General features: G+C 42.3%; 1 protein-coding gene across 2 annotated transcripts in view; it reads left to right on the plus strand.

Moving 5' to 3' along the window:
* The window catches only part of SLC35F1 (solute carrier family 35 member F1), a 388,001-nt gene that overhangs the window by 223,045 nt on the left and 137,914 nt on the right, over positions 1 to 27,042 (plus strand). For both annotated transcript variants that reach the window (XM_048844698.2, XM_048844699.2), the window contains one exon: positions 9,831 to 10,006. In XM_048844698.2, coding sequence (XP_048700655.1) covers positions 9,831 to 10,006 — 176 coding nt within the window. The remainder of the gene's footprint in view (positions 1 to 9,830; positions 10,007 to 27,042) is intronic.

Consider the following 27,042-nt stretch of genomic DNA (forward strand, 5'->3'; position numbering starts at 1 on the left):
AACTGGGGGGAGAGGGGGAAACAATTATAGAAACACCAGTATGTCAAAGTAGCAAAGAAAAAAACCAGCACATATCAACTGCAATCACAGAAGTTTTAAGCAGAATAAAATGGCTTCCTGTTCCAGGCTTGGACTGCCTTCTCCTCTCACACTGGTTTTACACTGCCGTAACTCCATGGACTTTAGTAGCATTAACTCCTTTACACTGGTGTAAGAGAGATCAGAATCAGGCCCCTTGTGAATTATTCTACTTTATAAGCCATTCTGATATTATCTCACAGCTTTCATCTTCTTCTGGGAGTTCTAACACAATGTGTGGCTTTTTTAGCTTTCCAAACGGTAGTGCAGTGCTTAGAGTTTAGAGGATGAGATGATGCTGAGCTGCAATTGTACTAAAATTTCAGAATGGCATGATATTGAGATTATCCTGGGATGAGGATAGAGTTTATAAAGAATTATTTGCTTGTATCTCTTTCAAAACACCATAAATCAGACTCAATGTATTTATGGCTAGCTGCCTCCACTAAATGGCTTGGGTGTGATTCTGGCTTTCTGTCACACTACTCAAGCTACTGCTGACACACCTTGAGTAAAACTGGTACCAATAAATTGCCAGTGTTGGTTAGATTGAAATGGATTTATGCTGCATCTAGAGGGAGTTATGATTATAATACAGCACTGAATTCAACTGGCAACAAGATATCAAAGAAGTAGGTCCTAACTTTCCTCTTCCAAGCATCATTGGAGGAGAATCATCAGTGTGAGCTATTCAACAGGAGAGTAGAAAATGTTCAAATTGTTTTGAATTCTAAAGTCTTAATGTGGACCAGTGGAGAATGAGGTGCCCTCCTTTGCCTGAGTGGGAAAAGGGAAAGAGCTTATGGTGGCTTGCTCTATTATGACTTGTAAATGGGATAAGGGGTAGAGAAACAAAACACAAATAGTAAGAGTAGGCTCCGAAACTGGGGAAACACACCGAAAGCCCCTTTTCCATCTTTAACATTTTTGTAGTGAGTCTCTCTTTGACGCTGTATACTGAGGCCCCCCAATCAAAACTGACTACTTTTCTTCATCTTATGAATGAGTCGCACTTGCTTAATGGACGTGTACTACTGATGGCTAACAGAAGAAGTCATTCTCTTTGTGACATACTCTGTACGTATGGCTGGAAGCATCAAAAGGACTTAGAAAAATATTGCAGTTAAAACACAGGGTTTCTGAAATATTGCATGTTTCAGCCACACTGTGAGACTTTAAAAAAGGACTCACAGTACTCAGAGAATGGATTTAAGTAATCCTTGGATTTGTTTGGTGGTGCTTTTTCTGAAGAAAGCGATAGGTTTTCCACAGCCAAAGAACTAATTTCTTTTCAATGGTTGTGCCACAGTCTCTGGGTAGGCTGCCCCTTCAGAGACACTTTTCAGTCCTCTTTCAAGTGGCAGGCCCATGCCTCTACTTCTCTTTGGGGTGGGACCCTGTGATCCAACTGGACATTTGGTCACACCACCCTAGTTGCCAACCATGTTTCACAGCAGGTCCAATGGACTTGGCACATGCATGCGTTCCCTTCAGGACAGTAACAGTATGAAGGAGAACAGCTTCTTCAAAACAAAGTATGATTTATATGCGAAAAAGTACACAGCCCTCAAGAAATGGATTTAAAATAAATAAATAAAGCTTTCTTACACTTGGTGATTCCTTCAGGCCCCTGGGTAGAGATGACTTAGCCTTTGTATACTCCTTTCTCTTGGTGACCAAGTTACAGCTTCCCCACTGCAAACCTCTAATTCACAGTCAGTGTTTCTGTGTCACTCTGTAGCCAAAGACAACTTCGTCCTTTTCTGTAGGGTAGGTCTTTTCAGTGACCAGTGTCTTTTGATCTCTTCAGATTCTCAGCCTTGGCAAACAGCCCTGTTGCCAGGACTCCTCATGGCTGTAAAGCTGGCTATTGTGTTTGAGGGGACACTCCTTATCTAGGTCACTGTGCTTTTACCTTTTCTGCCTGGTTTCTTTAACCTTTTTAGAACATAAAAATGGCCATATTGGGTCCATCTAGCTCAGTATCCTGTCTTCCGACTGTGGCCAATGCCAGGTCCTTCAGAGCGAGTGAACAGAACAGGTAATCATCAAGTGATCCATCTCCTGTCACCCATTCCCAGCTTCTGACAAATCTAATTATTGATCTAATTATGCTTTAAGGCAGGGTAATATCACACACACACTGAGGGGCATATGATATTTATAAAAATATTTCCCAGTTTTCCACAGTTTAAGTATTACCCTAAAACTGAAAGAGATGTTACTGAGTCTGTCCAAAGCTGTTTGGCGCGCTGCAAGCCTGGGAGGGAGGGGGGAGAAGCCGAGCGGTAGTGGTGTGCTCAGGGGAGCAGGCGGAGGCGAGCTGGGGCGGCAGGGGCACATTTCAAGGGGTGGCATGGCCGGTGCTGGAATGCCGCCCCTAGAAATGTGCCGCCCCAAGCACCTGCTTGTTTTGTTGGTGCCTAGAGCCGGCCCTGTATAGAATGGCCCTCCCTACTCAGGAGATCTGCATTCCGTGTTCGTTTGAGCCGTTTCTGCATATTATTGAATATAAGTATTGATTAATGTTTATGCTGCAGAGACAGAGCAGCTATCAAAGAGCAGGCTGAGTTCTGTTCTGCCTCACATGCCATCCACAAAATCATAAACCAAGTTCTGAATGGAGGAAGCACACAATATAATTTTCTAATCCCATCTTGAGTTTGCAGCACTATCAATTAAGAAGACAAAGTGGATATAGAAGTCATGGACAGATTAGCTATCCATAACCCTTCAGTCGTGTTTGTACAGTCAAGTATTTTGAGTGCTGATGCAATTTAAGGACTACATGAATTTTTTCTATTTCCAATAAATGCATGACCATTTAATCATTCATAATCCTTTGTTAAATGTTAACACTGTGTTCATTGCTGTAGAAGAGAGTCCCTGAACAGAAAAGCTGACGCTCTAAATAGAAAATAATAGAAATGAAAGATGGAAAAGACCTTATAGGACACCTTCCCACACCTTCCCCTACCTTCCAACCCGTGCAGTACTGTATAGTCAGAAAGCTGTGTGATCAAGCTCAGAAGCAAGACTCAAACACAAGAAAGGTGGGAAGTAAAAAAGGAAGCTGGAGGATAAAGAGGGTCAATGGCAATTAGGAGGCTAAGAGACTTCAGCCTTTCTCCCTTGAGCCACCCTACTCAGTAGAACTCTTACTTTGGAGATGGAATATGCCAGGGGGAGGGAAGCAAAAACAGTAGAGCTTGACCATGTTGTTTCTGAGTGCATGATATATTGCAACAGGGTGTGGCTATATGCTTTTAGTCTTCACTTCCTAGGTTAGAGAAGAACTTTCTGTTGTTCTGTAGCACTAATTATAAGATACTTTTTTGTTAAAGTGCTTTAAGGGATTCAGTGACTAGGGACATGGGTTTTGTTTACATTGGTTATATTCAAAAGGTGAATTCTGTTTAGAGATAATATTCTGATCCACATCCAAACTATTCTGAAAGTTTGTGTACTTTCAGAGGAGGAGTCTTGATTCTTGCCCCTCTCTAATTCTATTGCACTTTTAACTGCTTTTCTGTCTCCATTGGGAATTCCAGCTATACTGTGGAGGCAATAGTAAGAGTTGATTTAAGGATGTTTAATAGCTAGAGTTGCCAATTTTGGCTGGATGTATTCCTGGAGATTTCATCACATGACAATCTTTAATTAAAAATTAATCTGTAATTCCTGAAGACTCCAGGAATCCTGTAGGGTTGGCAACCCCATTAATAGCAAATGCAAGAGTTGAATACTTAGAGATGAAAAGCTATTCTACTGCATCACCGAAGGGCTGAGGACAAAGAATTAACTGAAAACTGACCCATCTGTAGCTACAAAGACCAACACAGAATATGCAATTGCACTGAAAAAATCAGCAGAACTACTAAGTAGCCATTAATATTGTTACCAAATGTTACATTTAGAAGTAGAGGACATCCTATAAATAGGACTGTAGGCAGTTGTATAGGTGTCTTAAGAGAAGAATTCTCACTTGTGAATTTGGTATCATGCAGGATGAAATGTTAATGAACCAGTTGTTGGAAAATATTTCACTTCTACTTAGACAGAAATGACTGTTGGCAGACCTGAAGCTTATCCTGTGGATAGCAATGATTCTGACATAAAGCCCTGCCAAATTAACTAGTTACTTTCTATGTGAGATTTGGGATAGCCTATCAATCCAAGGTGACATATATTGGAGGGGAAGAGAACCAAGGTCTGACTTTATGCACACACTGCTCATGAGGGCCACATCATCATGCCTCTCAATAAAAGAAGGATCTGCCAAGATTAGTGGTGTCCAGCAATGGACCACCATGTGGAGCAAAAAACACTATTGCTAACCTCCTTCCATGAGTGATAAAATGAGTGTGTCCACTTTTCTGAGTAAGAGAATAAAAACTGAGGCACTTGCCTCCACAGTAGTTCTATTGTAGATGTGTTATGTATCTATGTAATGCTTGCCGATGGCCATATATGAAATATGTCATGCATTTAACTCCGCAATTCAAGCACCACCTATAAAGGTCCCTAGCATAGAGTAACAAGAGGATGCTGCTGCATGAACCTCCATTTTAGAGAAAAGACAGTAATTGAAGCAGCATCTAAATGGATAAAAAAGGACTACAAGTGTCTAGGAGATGGATCTGCCTAAATTTCAGTGAATCTTCACATTTACAGTATCTCATCAATGGGCAGCAGTGGCAAGGATTATGGATATGTGGTTTCTTTAGCACTAATACTAGTCTCTTCTGTTGGCATCTTTAACATGGTGGCCACTGCCCAAGCACCCTCTCGTGGCCAGGAGTGCTGCTACAGTGTCTGCCTTAGTTTTCCCTTCTTCAGGGCTCCTTAAATAGAACTGCCTGCAGTTTTGCTCATCCACTCACAGCCCTTCTTGGGTGTGGAGTTTTGTATTAATAATAATTAAAAAAAAATCTTCAACCCAGTCTTAAACTGGGCAAAGCCCCCAAAGCACTGTCTCTTTCTGTTGTCTAAGCAGCTGGAGAATGTCCAAAGCCCGGCCTGCCTTCTCCAAAGGATAAACATACCTTCCATCTGGGTCTTCTTAACCAGCCCCAGTCCCTTATTCAGAGACCCTCTCTTCCTGCATCTTTACTGCACAGTTCCTTGTAGATCTGTGTTCAGTGTGCTCCCTCTGACTGCTATAGCCCAGGTGCAGCCCTGTCCCCTTAACTGGCTCGACTGTGAGCACCTGCTCTATAACAGGGGAGCTGGATCTGTTTTTAATTACAAGGCCCAGCCATCCTGTGACACCATCCCAGTTGATGTCTTTATTTCACAGAGGCGTGTTTTGTATCTGAGTGAAAGGTGTAAGGGTGGAAGGAGTGGTTATATGTGTGATGGGTCCAGTCACAGAGACCCCCTTGGGACTGCCACCTGATGTGCTGAAATTACCTCTGAGCCCGTTTTCCCTGCCAGCTTGGGACTCCAGAACCCTGCCTTGTTGAGCGAGACATGTTAGCCTGCTGCAACACAGACTCAGGGTCTGGGCCACGCCCCCAAAGCTACAGACTTTAACCAAAAACAGCTCAGCAGGTTACCTCTCCAGCATCCAGACACCCAGTTCCCAATGGGATCCAAACCCCAAATACATCCGTTTTACTATGTATAAGGCTTATACAGGGTAAACTCATAAATTGCCCACCCTCTATAACAGTGATAGAGAGGTATGCACAGCTGTTTGCTCTCCCCAGGCATTAATCACTTATTCTGGGTTTATTAATAAACAGAAGTAATTTTATTAAGTATAAAAGTAGGATTTAAATGGTTTCAAATAATAACAGAACAAAGTAAGTCACAAAGCAAAATAAAACAAAACATGCAAGTCTAAGCCTAGAATCATAGAATTTTAAGGTTGGAAGAGATCTCAGGAGGTCATCTAGACCAATCCCCTGACCAACATCAGCTAAATTAGGGGTGGCCAACCTGTGGCTCTGGAGCCATATGCGGCTCTTCAGAAGTTAATATGCGGCTCCTTGTATAGGCACCAACTCCGGGGCTGGAGCTACAGGTGCCAACTTTCCAATGTGCCAGGGGCTGCTCACTGCTCAACCTCTGGCTCTACCACAAGCCCTGCTGCCCCCCTCCATTCCACCGCTCTCTGCCCCGTCCCCTCAGCCTGCCATGCCCTCATTCCTCTCCCCTTCCCCCCCAGAGCCTCCTGCACGCCACAAAACAGCTGATCAGGAGGTGCGGGGAAGGAGGCGGAGTCACAGATCGGTGGCTGCCGGTGGGCGGGAGGTGCTGGGAGTGGGGGGGCAGAGCAGATGGGGGGCTGCTGACGTATTACTGTGGCTCTTTGGCAATGTACATTGGTAAATTCTGGCTCCTTCTCAGGCTCAGGTTGGCCACCCCTAAACTAAATCATCCCAACCAGGGCTTTGTCAAGCCAGGCCTTAAAAACCTGTAAGGATGGAGATTCTACCACCTCTCTAGGTAAATCATTCCACTGCTTCACCACCCTCCTAGTGAAATAGTGTTTCCTAATATCCAACCTAGACCTCCCTCACTGCAGCTTGAGACCATTGCTTCTTGTTCTGTCAGCTGCCACCACTGAGAACAGCTTAGCCCCATCCTTTTTGGAACCCCCCTTCAGGTAGTTGAAGGCTGCTATCAAATCCCCCCTCACTCTTCTCTTCTGCAGACTAAATAACCACAGTTCCCTCCGCCTCTCCTTGTAAGTCTTGTGCCCCAGCCCCCTAATAATTTTCATTGCCCTCTGCTGGACTTTCTCCAATTTGTCCACATCCCTTCTGTAGTGGTGGGACCAAAACTGGACACAATACTCCAGGTGTGGCCTTACCAGTACCAAATAGAAGGGAATAATCACTTCTCTCGATCTGCTGGCATGCTCCTATTAATATAGCCCAATATGCTGGTGGCCTTCTTGGCAATGAGGGCACACGCTAGCTGACTCATATCCAGCTTCTCGTTCACTGTAATCCCCACATCCTTTTCTGCAGAACTGCTGCTTAGCCAGTCAGTCCCCAATCTGTAGCGGTGCATGGGATTCTTCCTTCCTAAGTGCAGGACTCTGCACTTGTCCTTGTTGAACCTCATCAGATTTCTTTTGGCCCAATCCTCCAATTTGTCTTGGTCACTCTGGACCCTATCCCTACCCTCCCGTTTATCTACCTCTCCCCCCATCTTAGTGTCATCTGCGAACTTGCTGAGAGTGCAATTCATCCCATCATCCAGATCATTGATAATGATGTTGAACAAAACCAGCCCCAGGACCGACCCCTGGGGTACTCCGCTTGATACCGTCTGCCAACTAGACATCGAGCCGTTGATCACTACCCGTTAGCCCAACAATCTAGCCAACTTTCTGTGCACCTTATAGTCCATTCATCCAGTTCATGCTTCTTTAACTTGCTGGCAAGAATACAGTGGGAGACCATATCAAAAGCTTTGCTAAAGTCATGATAGATCACATCCACTGCTTTCCCCATATACATTAAGAAACTGATTACAGGTAATAGCTCACTCTCAGAGATGTTCCAATAAGCTTCTTTTACAGACTAGACTTCTTCCTAATCTGGGTCCTATTCTTTCCCCTGGTATAGTCCTTGTTAGTTCCAGCATCATACTCACATCTTAGGTGGAAAAAAGGGGTTTTCTCATGACTGACAGCCTCCTTTGTCCTGCTCCACCCCCTTTTATAGCTTTGGCACAAGGTGGGAATCCTTTGTCTCTTTGGGTCCCCATCCCTCCTTCTAAATGGAAAAGTACCAGATTTAAGATGGATTTCATTATCAGGTGACATGGTCACATATCACTGTAAGACCCAAGTCTCTATTCCCGATGGGCTGGCCCACACATACACAGGAAGGCTTTCAAGTAACTAAGGCCATTTATAACTGATTGTTTCTGAAGCACCCTTCATGGCCTCCACTTAATATGTTTACATCAGTGATACAAATTTATATCTTATTTTCCTAACTCCAGACATAGAAATAATAAATGCAAACAAATAAGATGAACACACTCAGTAGATTATAAGCTTTGTAATGATACCTTACAAGACACCTTTTGCATAAAGCATATTCCAGTTACATCATACTCACATTCATAAGCATATTTTCATAAAGCATATGGAGTGCAATGTCACATGATCTTAGATTCCACCAATCCAAAAACTTCCTGAAGAGTGCAGGATCTAGCACAGTGAAGGTTGTTCTCTCTCTGTCAGATTGCTTGGTTTTTTTTGGTGTGGGAGAGGGAGATGGGCAGGGGAAAGGGGGAGAAGGTTCTACACAACAGCTTGTGCTTCCCTGGGCCTGTCTGGTTGTTTCATACCATGACTGGCACCAAGACACAGTAGAAGGAGGATTGCTTGAGAAAGGGGGAAACAAATCTGACACCTGAGGTTACTAAGAAAGGGGTCTTTGTAGCCTACCTCTTCACAGCTGCCAAATATTCAGTCACTCTGAGGGAGATATGGCAGGGACAGGGAAACAACATTGAAAGATTTTAAATATTTGGAAATGGTGGTGTACCAAAAAGATTTTCATCACAGATGAACAGTGTTCCACACTGACGTGCTGCCTTGCCTGTCCCCCCTGCTTCTACCCCACCCCCACCCCTAGCAGGACACAGACATGGAATAGACTTGGCATCAGCACAACTGTAGGGACAAAATAGTGTCTGGGTATGGTCTCAGTAAACTCGTCTCACGGGTACATTTTTCAAAAAATGATGCCCATGTTGCATGTGTAGAATATCCTGTAACAAAGCTGGAAGCACAAGCAAGTAACACTTGAATGTTCTTTATCTGGGTTGAAGTGAACTGTGGTGCAAAGAGATAACAAAGAAACGGGACTTGACGGGCAGGAAGGAGAAATTGATGAGGATGCTGAGGGAGAACATGGCGGGGCAGGGGGGAGGGAAGAGGGTGGAGTATAGGACAGGAGCGGGGGAGGCAGAAGAAAGAAGGAATATGGAGGAAGAAAAAGTCAAATGGTGGGGATGAGGAATGGAAGGATAAACTGAAACAAGAGGCCAGTTCAGATAAGGAAGTTTTTTGGAGAAAAAGAAGTGATGAAAAGAATTTTTTCAAAGAGGAAAAATCCACAGGAAAGTAAAGAGTGGAGGAGAGAAACAAGAAGGTGAAAAAGATTGAAGAAAAGATACACAGTAGAAGGAAAGAAATGAAAGCAAAATGGAAATGAGATGAAAGAACAAACGAAGGAAGCCAGTACATTCATACATTTTATTTTATAAAAATGTAGATCTAGAAACATGATAAAATGGGTTTTTTTCTCTATTTGGTTGTGTATACAGAGAGACACATACTAAATACTGGGACAGCTATACACTTCCATTGTATTGCAAATGTGAAATTATACTCCTGGGCCTTTCCTTTGAGACACACACAAGCAAACCTGGGGAAAGGGGCGAGGAAGTTTTAAGACTATATGGGCCCATATCCACCAAATCTTTCCCTTGTGTTGTGTGCATGAAATTTCACAGTTATTCTTCCATAATCAAGAGGTTTTTATAATACATGAACAAAAGCCAGTGTGTTTGGTAAGTATTTCAGTAAATGCTGAGGAAAGAGATGGTAATATTTATTAGACAACTCCTCCAGGTACATTACAGATCAAGGCCATCATGTTTCTTCCCATGTTTTAACACTTTCATTTGGATTTACGCTCCTCGGAGGAGGATAAGAATTTCTTGGATGGCTGAGAGGCTGAGTGTTTTATGTCTGTGTTTTTTCTTGTTTCTTTTAGGGAGCTCTTGCTGTCTGTGGCTCTTGGCCAGGTTTTGTCCCTTCTTATCTGTGGCATTGGCCTGACCAGCAAGTATTTGTCAGAGGATTTCCATGCCAACACTCCTGTTTTTCAGAGCTTCCTCAATTACATCCTCCTGTTTTTGGTCTACACCACTACACTAGCTGTCAGACAAGGTAAGTACCATTCTTTGGAAGGGAGGTAGCTTCTGTAAGCGATTTTGTAGAATCTAGTCCAGGGATCCCCAAACTTTTTACTTATCCCACCCCCCCGTCCCGCTCCCTGGAGCCGGGCCCAGGAGCAGGGCCACAGCTCTGGGAGGGAGGGACACAGACAGGGGTAAGGGGGCCAAGGCTAGGGCCAGAGGTGGGGGTGGGAGCGGAGCCTCCCCCCGGGGGGTTGGTGCCAGCCTCTGGTGCCCCGGCGGCCAGGGCCAGGAGCGGAGCTGCGTGGTGCTCCCACCCTGCCCCCCCATGGGGGCTGGCCCAGGCCCCAGCCATGCCCCACTGAACATTCCTTCACACACTTCTAGGGGGGCGCACCCCACAGGTTGGGGACCTCTGATCTAGTCACTGTGGACAACATTTTCCAAAGTACTCAAATCCTGTTTTTTAAAAGCATCTAACTCACTCAGGAGCCTAAGTTCCATTGCCTTTCATTCAATTCGACTAAGGCCTAGATCTTTTAAAAGGTATTTAGGCACTGCCGTGCTTAGTGTTGCAACACCTAAATGATTTAGGAGCCCAAAGCTATTTTCATAAATCCTTTTTTAAAATGAGCTTTGGGCTCCTAAAAATGGAACATAGGCTCTTGAATGGCTAAAGTGTAAAATTTCCAAAAGCATCTAATGACATTCTTATTCTATGTATATCAACTAATCCTTTTTTCCACAACACATTAAAAATTATATACTTTCTGGATGAAAGGGAAAAAAACTTTCATTAGAAAGGACTATTTTAATAAATAACAAATACAGTAGTGTTGTGTGAAAGAAAAATCTGTATCCTTTCTGCCTGATTATTTCCATGTGAACATTCTTCCTGCTCCTTTCTTCCTGTTTCCTACACTTCATTTAGGTCTAGATTGCAAGTTGGAAAGTTTTGGAGTGTTCTAAAACTTGGTATCTATTAAAAATGTTCAGAACGGGTGAATGCTCATCTCTGAGAATGTCAATCCTTAGGAATTCTCTCCAGGAAGTTGCTGCTCAGCCTTTCTTTGCCTTCCCAGTTCAGTTTGGTTTGGGGAAACATTGTCAAAGGCTCTCTGGAAAACCGTGGTTAAACTGTTGTTCTGGAAAGTGCAAGTGTAGATCTTGCACAACTGTTACCAAACAGTTTACAGAATTGTTATAGCCTAAAAGTCTCATTTTCAAAAGTAACTCGGGATTTAAGCTCCTAAGTGAGTAAGGACTTTCAATGAGATTTGGTCTCTCAAGGCACTTAAGTGTTTTTGAAAATGTTACCAAATACTGCAGAGACAAGGTGGGCGAGGTAATATCTTTTTTATTTTAAATGTTGCCCTATGTTGGGACATATCCTGTGATGCCATTCCACATTTAGATTTAGAACACTATTATCGTGTCTATCACACACTGAGTTTTGAAACTGTTTAAAACTTTCTATGAAGAGCAATACGTAAAACATAATTCCCCAGAAGATCCTAACACAATTTGAAAATAATGTGCCAAAAATGTATGATTTTGCCTGAGGTATGAAAGTTTGGTAACTGGCCCATCCACAGATGGACAGTTATCTAGTACAAAATGAAAGAAAGAAGGATTAACTTTGTGGATTAGACTGTTGGTACACAAACCAACACTTAATGCACCATGACCGGAACGATCATCCAGTAGGAGACTGTCCCTGCCCTGCAGGGCTAACAGGCTGAGTAAACAAGATAGACAAAGGCTGGGAGAATGTAAAATGGGGATGCTAATATTGCCTGATGAGCAACTGAGGCACAGAAAGATTAAGTTACTTGCCCAAGGTAATACTGGAAATCTGTAGCAGAGCTGGGGAGTTAAGCCAAACCTTGCAAGTCCTGATGTAGTGGGATTTGAATGCATCCTCATTTCCTTCACTTAGCAGTGTTTGGTGGCAGTGGGAAGAGCCTTCATGAAGTAAGTTGGGAGTGGGTAGGACTTGGTGCCATATGAACAATTATTCTAGACGAGAGGGCATAGGTGTTGAGGTAGCATGACCCAGAGGGACAGTGGTCATGGAAGGTGTTTAAATTAGGCTGCTATTTAAAGTTGGTCCAGAGAAGAATGACGGCAAGAGTTGGAGGGCACCCACTGAATAGCCTGGAGCAGAGGCTACCAGGAAGGAATGTCTGGAATTGGCAGGATGCCCAGAAAAATCCTGGACAAGGAATGGACAGAGAAGAAGGGAGAGCAGTAATCCAAGCACATTCCATAAAATTCCTACAGAGCACTACAGCAGCACATGGCCATTTCATTTATTGCCCATTTAATACTGCCATGTGACAAAACCCTGTTGGATTGGGATTCACTTACTCAGCAGAGGGGTCTAATAAATATCTATTAAGGCAAAACACTCAGCAAGTAGTGATCAATTACTTACAAGTGGGAAGCTCATTAGGACAAACTCATCACAGTCACCTTCCGCACTGGACAGTACAGCTTCAACCTCCCTTTGTTACACAAGCTGAAATAAGTTTTTGTTATCTTTTTTTAGACATATGAATTAGTTTCTCATTCCCATGTTAATTCTCCTTCCTGACCAGTATAGATATAGTGTTAGTTCAATCCAGTCTTTTCTAGCTTTTTTTCAGTTAGTTTCTTTTCTTCTCACATACTCTGGAATTTCTTACACATACATAGTTCTACTTATACTTATGCTGTTAAACATTATCAGAACAGACTCTTAAAATCCACAGCAGGCTTCTGTCAGGCCTAAATATGGCTTTGCTCCTAACAATCCCCACATTGGGTTTTTTGCTTGTGTATTTATTTCAATTCTTTATTTGTGTGTTAGACTAGAACAGTTTTTCTAGCAGCTCTAATTGTTTGGCATCATTAACAGATGAAAACCACATAGTAATTGTATTAATTTTGTAAAGACTGATTCAACTCCAAGTGCCGGGCACATCAGAAAACTTCTTTCTAGCTTAGCTTCTTCTATTTCATATGCAAAATTTAAGATTTCTTAAATGACCCCATCTTTCTCTTTTAGAAAACAAACCATGAAAACATTTGTAAAAGTCAAAAATAACGTCATCCCTATTTTTTTTTTTTTTTGCTTTCTGAATGGATTGGGAGGAATATATAGGCATATATAGAGGCATTCACTTGAGAAACTAAACAGAATTTCACTGAGGAACTGCAACACTTGCTTCCAGTAACTTCTTTGGGGGCATCCTTAACTTCCCTGCGTGGGACTCCCCTTTCTTTACTGAACTCTTCCAAATCTAGATTTGTCCTGAATCCCCTGTGGACTGGCCTTCTCTGACTGTCCACCATCTTTCCAGTAAAGGGGAAAATTCCCCCCTGCCATATTGAATAGCCCACTTCTATCTCCAGTCTTGCTAGCACCTGTGTTCACTTCCTTCCCTCCACCCACCCCCATCTTTCCAGATCAGCCTTCCTGTTCCCTCTTACCTCTTAGAGTGGCACGGCTATTTTAGCCACAATAAATAGCTCCACTGTATTGCTTATTTTAACTTTGTGTAAAATACTCAGGGCTAGATCCTCACCTTGTGTAAATCAGCATAGCTATATTGAAGACAATGGAGCTACACCAACTTATTCCAGCTGAAAATCTGTCCCTGCTACTACATAGTAAAACAACACCATAAATGTGGCCTCATGCTCCATGGCCCTACATTTTCACAACAGCAGTTAGCATGAACAGTTAGAATTGTGCTTTCTAGCATGCTAGATATCTGCATCGATCTAGAAAGAGGAAAAATACTGATTTCCTGTAGAAGGAAAAGGCATGAGCTCCTCCGCTCTCCTTCTGGACATGTTTAAGGATCTAGCTGTCTGTCAGTCTTAGGTTTTTATAGGATGTCCAACACCTTCATATCTGGGTACCAAATGCAGTATTTCAAATTTGCTTAAAGTATAATCTGTCTGAGACTGTTCTTTCCACAACTGGGTATGGCTGCTGAGGCTTGGAGATCCTCCCAACCAAGGAATTCCCTATCTATTCTTAAAACTTCTTATGGGCCTGTCATAAATATAAAGGAAAGGGTAACCGCCTTTCTGTATACAGTGCTATAAAATCCATCCTGGCCAGAGGCAAAATCCTTTCACCTGTAAAAGGTTAAGAAGCTAAGGTAACCCCGCTGGCACCTGACCCAAAATGGCCAATGAGGCGACAAGATTCTTTCAAATCTGGAGCGGGGGACAACAAAGGGTTTGGGCTGTCTGTGCAATGCTTTTGCTGGGAACAGATCAGGAATGCAAGCCTTCCAACTCCTGTAAAGTTAGTAAGTAATCTAGCTAAAAAATGCATTAGATTTTCTTTTGTTTAAAGGCTTGTAAAATAAGCTGTGCTGGAGGGAATGTGTATTCCTGTTTTTGTGTCTTTTTATAACTTAAGGTTTTGCCTAGAGGGATTCTCTATGTTTTGAGTCATAGAATATCAGGGTTGGAAGGGACCTCAGGAGGTCATCTAGTCCAACCCTCTGCTCAAAGCAGGACCAATCCCCAGCTAAATCATCCCAGCCAGGGCTTTGTCAAGCCTGACCTTAAAAATATCTAAGGAAGGAGATTCCACCACCTCCCTAAGTAACGCATTCCAGTGTTTCACCACCCTCCTAGTGAAAAAGATTTTCCTAATATCCAACCTAAACCTCCCCCACTGCAACTTGAGACCATTACTCCTTGTTCTGTCATCAGCTATCACTGAGAACAGTCTAGAGCCATCCTCTTTGGAACCCCCTTTCAGGAAGTTGAAAGCAGCTATCAAATCCTCCCTCATTCTTTTCTTCCGCAGACTAAACAATCCCAGTTCCCTCAGCCTCTCCTCATAAATCATGTGTTCCAGTCCCCTAATCATTTTTGTTGCCCTCCGCTGGACTCTTTCCAATTTTTCCACATCCTTCTTGTAGTGTGGGGCCCAAAACTGGACACAGTACTCCAGATTACCTGTAAGGTATTTACAGGGAATCTGATTACCCTGTAAGGTATTTACCATCCTGATTTTACAGTCTTTTACCTTTTCTTTAATTAAAATTCTTCTTTTAAGAACCTGATTGATTTTTCATTGTTCTTAAGATCCAAGGGTTTGGGTCTGTGTTCACCTGTACAAATTGGTGAGGATTCTTATCAAGCCTTCCCCAGGAAAGGGGGTGTAGGGCTTGGGGAGATATTTTGGGGGAAGACATCTCCAAGTGGGCTCTTTCCCTGTTCTTTGTTTAAAATGCTTGGTGGTGGCAGCATAGGGTTCAAGGACAGGGCAAAATTTGTACCTTGGGGAAGTTTTTAACCTAAACTGGTAGAAATAAGCTTAGGGGGTCTTTCATGCAGGTCCCCACATCTGTACCCTAGAGTTCAGATTGGGGAAGGAACCTTGATAGGGCCTAATCCTACAAAATGCTGAATACTCAGGCCCCAGTCCAGCAAAGCACTTTAAGCATCTGTTTAATTTTGACTATGTGAATAGACACGTGGCTACAACTCCTATAAGGCAACACCGTGATATGGAAAGGCAGTTTATTTTTTTGTTGCAATGCTTTGAAACAAAATAATTTGGATCAGTTTCACAAAATGAAATATTCTGATTTGGATCAGTGTCCCAAAATGAAATATTTCATTTTGATTTTTCTATCAGGAAAATCAAATATTTTCAGTAAAATCAAGAGTTTCCTATGCAAAATTTCAATTCTGAAGAGGCTGTATTTTCCATCAGAATGACATTCTGATGGGAAAATTCTTGACTATCTCAATTATTTTGTTTGGGGGATTTTTTGTTAGCTTAGGAATCTTTTTTTCACAAAATCATACAAGTCAGCCTTCCATTTTCCACAAGAGACCAACTTGAAGCTTATTAGTTATTTAGAATGCACAAACACTACAGCTAACATTAGCATACCCTTACTGAAGTACCAGTATTGAAGTATTAAGTTCTAAATTTTTCCTTTCAATTTCTTTGTGTGCATGTAGCTAAATCAATGTAATAACAATAAATGTTGTTAATGCAATATCATAAAATGACTGAATATCATTATGTATAATCTAACTGATTTTTCCAAAACTGTGATAAATATTAATGAAATCTACAGCATGTAGCACTTCCTTCCTGGATAACTTGCTGTCATGTCCATTTTTATTTTGTTCACTGTTGTGCCAAAACCTATTTTTTGTCCTCTGTGTCGAGGAAAAGGATTGTACCTCATCTTATCACAGCTCTGCCCCGTAATCTGCAAAGGAATCTGCTTAGAGGGATCCTGTCATGACACTTGTGGATACTCATTTGTGTTCGAGGTGACTACACAATGAGGACAAGAGAGAGACGTAATCATCCTTCTGTTAGTGAAGTGGAGCGATGAAAAAGAAACCTGGGGAGATCAGCTTTAGCACCTGAAAAAGCAATAAATGGGAAACTGTGCATAGTGGCCCAAGAGGTGTTAATTGTCAGCAGTCAACATTGTGGTGGAGGCATCAGCAGCTTGTAGGCAAAAATGAATCCTTTCTAAAAGCCACCAAGTATGTTAAAAGTGAATATAACACGTATACTAACACTGTAAAATAATTAAAGGATGAGAGAATAGTAGGTATCTATTTTGAACAGAAGGGAAAAAAATCAATCTCAGGGGCCCAGATTCTGCCTTTACTCATACTGAGTAGCCCCTTACTCTGTGATGATTTAAATAAGACAACTTGCTCAGTATGTCCTGCCTAGCATGCATAGGAGTGGAAAAATCAGGGCAATAACTTGCTGATTCAGAGGGGTTGTCTGAATGTATATAAAGCTGGATGAATCCTCCTTCTTAACAGCACTAAGTGATGAGGTCATGCCAAACATCAATGGAAATATAATTCTTCCTAGAGGCACTGTAATGTCTTAGCTTTGGCATATAACCAGATTTGACCTGTGCCATGGAAGATGAGTTTTAGCCTCCTGTGAGACTGTTAGCAGCTGAAGTCATGCCACATGTTATTGGAAGGTTTATTTTATATTGATTTCCTTCTTGGATTTGACCTATAACCTCAGTGTCTTAATATGTGTATTCCTAATTTACCTGCTACTCATATGGGTTCTTCTACAGTGTGTTTGAATGAAAAGACAACCTTTACAGGAGTTGCTCTATTTCACTGTACTGTACATCTGCCCTTTGGTGAGCAGTCAAAACAACTATGTCTTCTATTGGTCAATTTTATTCTAGTAGTAAAACTGCATTTATCTTTTAATTTCTTAAGGGCCAGATCCTATAGCTTGGATTGCATAGGCTACCCTACTAGACATCCAAGGAGCTTTCCCCACAGTTGGCACCTCTGTGTTTGGGTCACACATAATAATGTGGCTGGGACATGCAGGAACATTATCAATAAAATGTGGTTTTGCCTAAATAGGCTGTTTTTGTCAAAGCCAAAACATTTTGTGGAGGCATATCCAGGACTTTCTAGTCACTTCTGACGGGAAAGAGTGAGAGATCCAAGTTGAAGAAGTCTGGTTTTCAGTTTGGAAACAAATGTTTCAATGCACGTTGGTTTTGCACAAAATATTCAAAAGGTTTTGATTTGATTCCAGTGCAGAATGCAAACAAATTACAAAATAGGAGAGTGGGTTTGTTGGGGGGCGGAGGGAACCTGGATTTGTGCTGGAAATGGCCCACCTTGATTATCATACACATTGTAAGGAGAGTGATCACTTTAGATAAGCTGTTACCAGCAGGAGAGTAGGGTGGGGGGAGAGAAAACCTTTTGTAGTGATAAACACCCATTTTTTCATGGTTTGTGTGTATAAAAACATCTTCTGTATTTTCCACATCCGATGAAGTGAGCTATAGCTCATGAAAGCTTATGCTCAAATAAATTGGTTAGTCTCTACGGTGCCACAAGTACTCCTTTTCTTTTTGCAAAAACCTCAACAGTTATTACAAAATGGAGTTTTGGTCCTCCAAACAACTCTACTTGTGAGAGCAGCAGTATTGACCTCCCTGTGGGGGCAGGGTGAGCTTGGGGCCATGACCCAGACCTCACACAGGCCAACAGATGTCCTAAAGGTTAGCAGAGCTCCCACAGAAGCAAGCACTGCCCTCGAGGCCCGGGATTCTTTCTGGAGCTCCCACTGCAGAGAGTCCCTTCCACCTACCCCAACGCAAGACTAGGTGCTTAAAATCACAGCCTAACCCTGTATTTTGAAAAATAAACAGCCAATGCATGCATTACCACTTGGGATCAGCACCAAAATGGCATTTTAGCATTTGGAATTCTCATAACAATATTTCATGTTGCCCCTACTGTGTGTTACTTTGTAGCTATCAGTGGATAGTGCACTTCCTGTAACTTCACTAGTCTTTCAACCATGAATGCCAAATTGTATGGGATACATTTATTCAGTATGCCAGTTGGCAGTCTGCGGCCGGTTTTGTTCAACACCTTTATCAATGATGTGGATGATGGGATGAATTGCACCCTCAGCAAGTTCACAGATGACACTAAGATGGGGGGAGAGATAGATATGCTGGAGGGTAGGGATAGAGTCCAGAGTGACCCAGACAAATGGGAGGATTGGGCCAAAAGAAATCTGATGAGGTTCAACAAGGACAAGTGCAGAGTCCTGCACTTAGGAAGGAAGAATCCCATGCACCGCTACAGGTTGGGGACTGACTGGCTAAGCAGCAGTTCTGTGGAAAAGGACCTGGGGATTATAGTGGAGGAAAAGCTGGATATGAGTCAGCAGTGTGCTCTCGTTGCCAAGAAGGCCTCTGGCATATTGAGCTGTATTAGCAGGCGCATTGCCAGCAGATCGAGGGAAGTGATTATTCCCCTCTGTTAGGCACTGGTGAGGCCACACCTGGAGTATTGCGTCCAGTTTTAATCCCCCCACTAGAGAAAGGATGTGGACAAATTGGAGAGAGTCCAGTGGAAGGCAACGAAAATTATTAGGGGGCTGGGGCACATGACTTACAAGGAGAGGCGGAGGGAACTGGGGTTATTTAGTCTGCAGAAGAAAAGAGTGAGGAGATTTGATAGCAGCCTTCAACTACCTGAAGGGAGGTTCCAAAGAGGATGGAGCTAAGCTGTTCTCAATGGTGGCAGATGACAGAACAAGAAGCAATGGTCTCAAGTTGCAGTGGGGGAGGTCTAGGTTGGATATTAGGAAACACGATTTCACTAGGAGGGTGGTGAAGCACTGGAATGGTTTACCTCGGGATGTGGTGGAATCTCTGCCCTTAGAGGTATTTAAGGCCCGGCTTGACAAAGCCTTGGCTGGGATGATTTAGTTGGTGTTGGTCCTGCTTTGAGCAGGGGATTGGACTAGATGACCTCCTGAGGTCTCTTCCAACTCTAATATTCTGTGATTCTATGAGTCTCTTTGGCTATAAGTTGAAGATCCCTGATCTTATTCAGATAAAATTCAGTTAGTGGATGAGAAATAAAACTGCAATTCTGATTCCTGACAATTTATAGTTTAAAGTTCCATGGATCTTTTTGCCAGGAGTAAGAGTTGTCATTTAGTTTATACTCTTTTGGGGACAAGAACTGTCTTTGTCTGTTTGGAATGCTGTAAGCACTTTTGCAATCTAAACAAAAGTAATAATAGATCCAGTTTCCTATCCAATCCAATTTGGATAATTACATTGTGGCTGCTTAAATTTTCCCTGTATTTTCAATTGAATAAGGTACCTTTTTTTCATTTCCCGCCTTAAGTTGTTGAATAATGTTGCTGTGTGTTGTATAAAAAAATTTCTGTTCCACTCAAGCAGTGGCTGCAGTTCAGTGGTGGATGAAATGATTCCTGTATGTATAATTTGTAAAGGACTTGCAGATTCTATTCCTTTGAGATACTTTTCTAATTACCGTAGAAAATTTCCCTTCCCATAAATGGAAAGATATCTTTTATTAATTTTCTTCGCCCACAGAACAGAAAATGATGTGATTTCAATGGAACAAGATTTATTCCACACCATATGTGAGAGGAGCGGGTAAACACATTAACCCTGACCTTTCTCCTGTTTTATTTTGACTGATTGGTTTTTTGAGTGTCTTTTATTTTTGCCTCCTCTCATTTGGGAGTTTTCTTTTACCCTGAGGGCTTGTCATTTGTCGACTGCCTTTATTCCACCAAGATACACAAACTAGGACTACATAGGCCTCTGCATCCTTTTCATCCACATGAGGGACCAAACATCTCAGGGCTCTAGTCAGTTTTCATCAGGTGCCTTTTGCTCTGCTAGCAGATTTAGTAGATTATAAATATGCACTTACAGAGAGGAATACTGGCCCTAGACATTAGGCATAGGTGTTGATGATTTTGAGCTGCTTTACCTACCTTCTTTTTATCACTTTGATTTGAAGATGGTGTCCCCCTGAGTCTTAGCTTACACACACTTGCTGTCTAAATCCATGTCCTGCATCCCATCTTTAAAAAAAAAAGTGGTTTTTTCCCTTTGATCCTAGAGATGGTGGCACACCATAGCATTTCCATCCTGTTGCATCATATTATTTGACAGGTTTCAGAGTAACAGCCGTGTTAGTCTGTATTTGCAAAAAGAAAAGGAGTACTTGTGGCACCTTAGAGACTAACCAATTTATTTGAGCATAAGCTTTCGTGAAGCTTATGCTCAAATAAATTGGTTAGTCTCTAAGGTGCCACAAGTACTCCTTTTCTTTTTGCATATTATTTGAGTAAATCATGGGTGTAACAAACATCATGTGATACAGATAGTAGTAAATATTGAAAGGACTCCTCTTTGATTCTGGTTGTAGCAGTTATGTATGAACAGTAATGGTGTGTCTGAATGCTGTGTGCCATGCAATAATGGTACAAATGCTCAAATAGCCATGATGATCCCCAAGGAATAGAGCCAAGATCTGACCATGGTGGTGTTTTCCCAGTACCAGTTACGCTTCTTCTGTGGGGTCCTGCATATAGATCACATGGAGACCAGTGCTCTTGTTTCACTTGATCTCTGTCAGGGTGAGTGGAATGCTGCTGAAAGGAGCACAGTCTGATGCAAGGGAGGCTGCAAGGAAGAGTTGAACAAGTGGAGAAGCACTACCAAGGTCCCTCCTTCCATCTCAGCTGTCAGGAAAAGAAGAGGAGTGGGGGGAAAGGACTAACACACCCTCCCACTTGCCTCTGCCATCCAGAGATGTAAGTTAGGAGGAAGAGGGAGATTCTAATGTGTCTGATGGAGTTGCGGAGAACCAAAACATAATCCTGGCATAACACTGTCATGTTTTTGTCCTGATGCTAGTTCAACTTGTGATGACAGTGCTACATCATGGTGCAAACATGATCAGATAGGCCCAGTGTTAGGATATAGATATTCAGGCCTGTCTGTAAAGGCCTGTACTTTAAGAATTTAGGTGTATTCTTATCACTTGGCTAGTTAGAGGTATAAAAGAAAGAATCAAAATCACTGTCTGCCAGTGTAAGTTCCTTCTCTTACTGTGACAGTCTGAGGCCCTGTTCTTAGGCTAAGGCCTTTGGCTAAGCAACAGAGGCAGCCATAAGCTGGGAAGCAACCGGTCACATCCTCACATTCCAAACTAGTCACATTGAAAGAAGGTGCTATTGGGCTGTTAGGAATACAATCCTGTCCTGATCGTGCCTATCACCTCCAGAGAAAGGGAAGTGCCTAGAAGATGTAAAAGGAAATTGAGGTTGATAGTTTTCTGTCTGGTAAGAACTCACTTATCAATAGACACAGCTGGGAAACTCTTATGTCTTTATAGATGTAGTTGTGAAATCCTCACTTCTGTATTGTTTTGTCATTATAGTTCCCACTTTGCTATTGTTTATTGCATGGTCTCTGTCTGGCTGTATAATTAATTTTGCTGGGTGTAATCTAATTATTGTGGTGGGATATAATTTGTTAGCTAATCATGTTACAGTATGTTAGGATTGGTTAGTTAAATTTCAGTAGAATGATTGGTTAAGGTATAGCTAAGAATATTACTATATAAATTGGGGCAAACAGGAAGTAAGTTGGGATTCGAAAATAAGGAAAAAGGAAACTGGAATCATGCTTGCTGGAAGTTCACCCCAATAAACATTGAATTGTTTGCACCTTTGGACTTCGGGTATTGTTGCTCTCTGTTCATGCTAGAAGGACCAGGGAAGTAAGTGGGTGAAGGAATAAGCCCCCTAACATCTTGGTGCCGGGACTTGGATACATCGCATTGGATAGGTGAGTGGCAGCCTGTAAGTCCCCCTTCCCAACAGTCCGCGCAGCTGCTTGGAGGGGGTATGGCGAACTCTCGTGATGGTAGTTGCGGGTTCTGGCAAGCTGGGGTAACGGATTTTTTGAACAAATGGATAAGGAAGAATCAGGGCCCATACCAGGTGCAGGGGTTCACCTGGGATGAGATTGAGAAGGAGATGGGAGAGGTTTTGGGAGACCCCAAGGGATTCAAAAATAAGGAAAAAGGAAACTGGAATCATGCTTGCTGGAAGTTCACCCCAATAAACATCGAATTGTTTGCACCTTTGGACTTCGGGTATTGTTGCTCTCTGTTCATGCGAGAAGGACCAGGGAAGTAAGTGGGTGAAGGAATAAGCCAACCTGTAAAATGTGCCAGCCTTTGAACTGTGGGGCAAATCTCAATATTTGCACCTGTGACTGCCTGATCGAGGTCACAAATCCTCAGTGACAACCTGGTTGAGGACACACATCCTCAGTGGTTAGTCTGAGCCTGCACTTCACAATGTGGGTGCAGTCCGAATGCTTGTGCCACTAACTACAGGATTTGTGGTCTGTCAAGGTTCCTTCCCCACTCTAAACTCTAGGGTACAGATGTGGGGACCTGCATGAAAACCCTCCTAAGCTTATTTTTACCAGCTTAGGTTAAAACTTCCCCAAGGTACAAACTATTTTACCTTTTGCCCTTGGACTTTATTGCTGCCACCACCAAGCGTCTAACAAATATATAACAGGGAAAGAGCCCTCTTGGAAACGTCTTCCCCCCTAAAATCCTCCCAAACCCTACACCCCCTTTCCTGGGGAAGGCTTGATAAAAATCCTCACCAATTTGCATAGGTGAACACAGACCCAAACCCTTGGATCTTAAGAACAATGAAAAATCAATCAGGTTCTTAAAAGAAGAATTTTAATAGAAGAAAAAGTAAAAGAATCACCTCTGTAAAATCAGGATGGTAAATACCTTACAGGGTAATCAGATTCAAAACACAGAGAATCCCTCTAGGCAAAACCTGAAGTTACAAAAAGACACAAAAACAGGAATATACATTCCATTCAGCACAGCTTATTTTATCAGCCATTTAAACAAAACAGAATCTAACGCATATCTAGCTAGATTGCTTACTAAGTTCTAAGACTCCATTCCTTTCTGTTCCCGGCAAAAGCATCACACAGACAGAGAGAACCTTTGTTTCTCCCCCCCCTCCAGCTTTGAAAGTATCTGGTCTCTTCATTGGTCATTTTGGTCAGGTGCCAGCGAGGTTATCCTAGCTTCTTAACCCTTTACAGGTGAAAGGATTTTTCCTCTGGCCAGGAGGGGTTTTAAAGGTGTTTACCCTTCCCTTTATATTTATGACATGGTCTCAGGCAGGTAGTCACAGATTTTGCAGGTCAAAGAGGCTACACTTTTGAAAATGCTACAAGCCAGATGCTACTCGTGTTTCTTAAGGCATGTGTGGAAAACACTTGGGTACCCCACTGACAGGTATAGTATAAGGACATGAACAGAATAGAAAATTGTGCTGAGATGATTTTGTGACTCTCTGAGATTTCATTTGAGGATAAAGTGGTTCACTAGCTTTGCAAGACTGCCCTACTCTATCCTACAATAAACTGTTCGTTTTTTAGAGGTGGAGGCTCAATCACAAATATAGTACAACTCCAAACAGTATGTCTCCTTTGCAATTAAGGGATAACTGTCCTTTATAGCATTAGTGCATGGCTCCATCTCTTTTTCTTCGGCTACATAAACATTTCAAGTGCTGTTGTTTTTACAGCAAGGACCATCTTTTCCCACCCTATTGAGAATAGTTAATGGTTTTGCTAAAATAATGCACCTCTGATTCTATTGCTGTAATCTAAATGCCAGGCCACTGTTGCCTCCCATTTTATCCAGCATCAGTCTTTGCCTGCAATTTATGGAAATCTTTAAATATTCATCAATTCAAGCTGCTAGCAAGCATAGGGCAATGCACATTCCCTGCACGTAGCTTTAGTGTTCATACAGGAGATTTGAAGTGTGGTTACAAGATGATAACTATATTGCCTGAAGGAGATAAGTCCCGCTCTGCCAGAATGGTGCTTTGTATATAATTAGTGTAAAAATTCAGAGGAATAGAGTTTATCTTTGCAATCGTCTTTCTCATTAAAAAAGAATCATAATGAAAGAACAAAGTGGTCCCTGCAGTGAATTGAATTGCCTCCCTATGTTTTCATTAAATCAAAGACTCAGCAGCATCCAGTTTTGTAGAACCCAATTGCAGGCAGTACACAAGACCCGCAGTAGAGCCCCTATGCAGATCATATTTTTTTGTGCAGGCTTGGAAGTGAAATGTGTTTATCTTACATGGGAAACAGCCTCCTTGCCTCTTTTCTTCTTCTAATTTCATTGTCTTCTGCTGACAAGATGCTAGTGATATAAAGAGTACTTGTGATGCTACTGGTAGTAACTTTGCTTGACGCAAACCAAAGTACTTTACCCTCTTTCACCTAGAAAAAGCATCATAAAAGATCGTATGAACCAATGGAAGAGAAAGCTCTGGCAGCTGATAAGGGCTTAGGTTTATTTCACAATTTCCCATTCATTGTAATGACACATTTTCTGCCAAGCAATGACACAAATGGCAATTTCCTCCTCCTTTAACTGCATTATTATCAACGTAATCTTGTGACAACAGTTGTACAATAAATGCATCTTCAGGACAGAAACTTACCAATATTCTGTAAATCAGTGTGTTAAGAGTTTTTCAGTCTTTTTATAGAGACATTCATTTTTCTTCTGTTCTATTTTGGCTCTTCTGTGAGCCATTAAAGCGTGATCCCTTTATGGTCCTGTCACATTTCTGGGTGCCAGTGCTATGACAATAATTAAGCTTTTCATCTTTAAAATGTTTATAAACATTTAAGTGCTCATACTTACAAAATACCTGTGAGTGAAATACAATAACTATTATCCCAATTTTGCCAATTAGACGACTGAAACGGAGAAGCTGAGGCTTCCCCAAAAGCGCAGAGGGAGTCAATGTCTGAGCCACAATTAGAACTAGGGAATTCCTTGGGCCTAGTTCTTTGCTCACATCTAGCCTTTCTTGTAGGGCCTGATCGCTGCTGTCAAGTGGAGTCCTTCCATTGACTTCAATGGGAGTTGGATCAGACTCATAAACAAAAAGGCACTGTGGTTTTATCCAATAGGGTCATTCAAGACAACTGATTTTACCTCATAATTCTGAAGTGATAGTCTGTAGGAAGACCTGTGGTAGGGAGCTGAGGAGGAAAAAGGGTTTTCTCTCGGAGATTTCTCCCAAATTGTTCTGTTGGGTGCATGGCATTGCCCTGTCAAACAGCACATGGGCTGTTTTCACAAACTTCACAGATCCCTTGGGATCCATGCAGATCCTAGTATATATTGATGGGGGGAATGGGTGAGAAGGGGAGGCTAGGACCTTCAGTGTGGATGCTCTGTGCCAGCCCTGGGTCTCTGGTAGTTGTGGCTCCATAATTTTCAAGGCTTCTGCTTCTAGCAACTACCCCCAAGATCTCTACTGTGGGAGAGGTAGGTTCCCAGCAGCAGAGAAGAGACCAAAGAAAAGTAATCAACCTCTAGCTGTGTATTATCTTTCCAGCCTTAGCATGACAGGGCCAGCAGAAGTACAATGCAAATCCACCTCTCTCCCCAGCCTATCTCTCCCACTGCAGAGATCCACAGACCAGTGGAGAGTCCTCCCTGGGGAAGGGAAGAACCCAGGTGGGGGCCTCAGCACCCAATGGCAATTCAGGAGAGGGAGAATGTGTGGAAATCTAGGGGAAACAACTGGGTCCTTAGCTTTTCCACACCTAATGCAGGTGACTGTCACTTGTCAGAGATGCATTTTTGGCACTATTCCAGAAATACAGCAAATAGAGGTTGAAATCAAGCTACAGCAGTACCATTTTAAAGTTAAATAGGAAATATTATTCAACCTAATGATCTTGGTGAGGTAATAGAATTTTTACAAAATAAAACTGGTGCATGTGTTGGTGATTCTTCATCTGATTATCTGTTTTTAAAGAAGATTTTAAAATCAGAGCCAGACCCTCTTTAGATGTAAATTGGCATAGCTCTACTGACTTACTTAGCCTCTGCTGGTGTCTATTTAGTGTGTGTAGGATAATGTTGTAACGTGTGTGTTTCTTTTCTTTATTTGTTTTTCATTGGTGTTTGGTTCTTTTTTGCTTGAGTGTCACAGTATGGGTTAGACTGCTCATTCTCCATGGTTTGAGATGACAGAATGTGCGGTGCTGTCATTCTTTAAGGCTAGCTAGAGAGAAAATCTGAGCAAATATAATGAATGGGATGTTCTAAATATTTCCTCCTTTAATATAGAGGCCAGACCCTTAGCTGGTGTAAATTTGTGTAACTCTGTTTATTTCAATGGATCTACAGTGGTTTACCACAGCTGAGGATCTGGCTCTAGGATGCCTTCCCTTGATGCATAGGTAACTTCAGTAAATAAGTGTTGGTAGTATTTATTATTAATTTCTGTTACTGTAGCACCTAGAAACCCATTAAACATAATAGTCTATTGTGCTAAGCACTGTGTAAGCACATACTACGAAACAGGTTCTTGCACCAAAGACCTTTTGGGTGAGATCCTCCCCACCCCTTTACACCAGGTAAAAAGACAGGAGTGACATAAAGGGCCCACAGTTTTGGCTAGGGGAGGATTCACCAAGCAAGGAGGCTCAGTAGGAGACAGCCATAAAGCTGTACTCTGAGGAGCCCTTCACAAGTCCTGGTAAAGGGTATGTTGGGGGTGGAGTGCGGGGTGGGAGGAGCACATCAAGGATGGCTGTAGCATGCAGCCCTACTGAGATTCCAGACAGTGCTGCAGCT

This window comes from Caretta caretta, chromosome 3 (assembly GCF_965140235.1).
Source record: "Caretta caretta isolate rCarCar2 chromosome 3, rCarCar1.hap1, whole genome shotgun sequence".
Classification (NCBI taxonomy): domain Eukaryota; kingdom Metazoa; phylum Chordata; order Testudines; family Cheloniidae; genus Caretta; species Caretta caretta.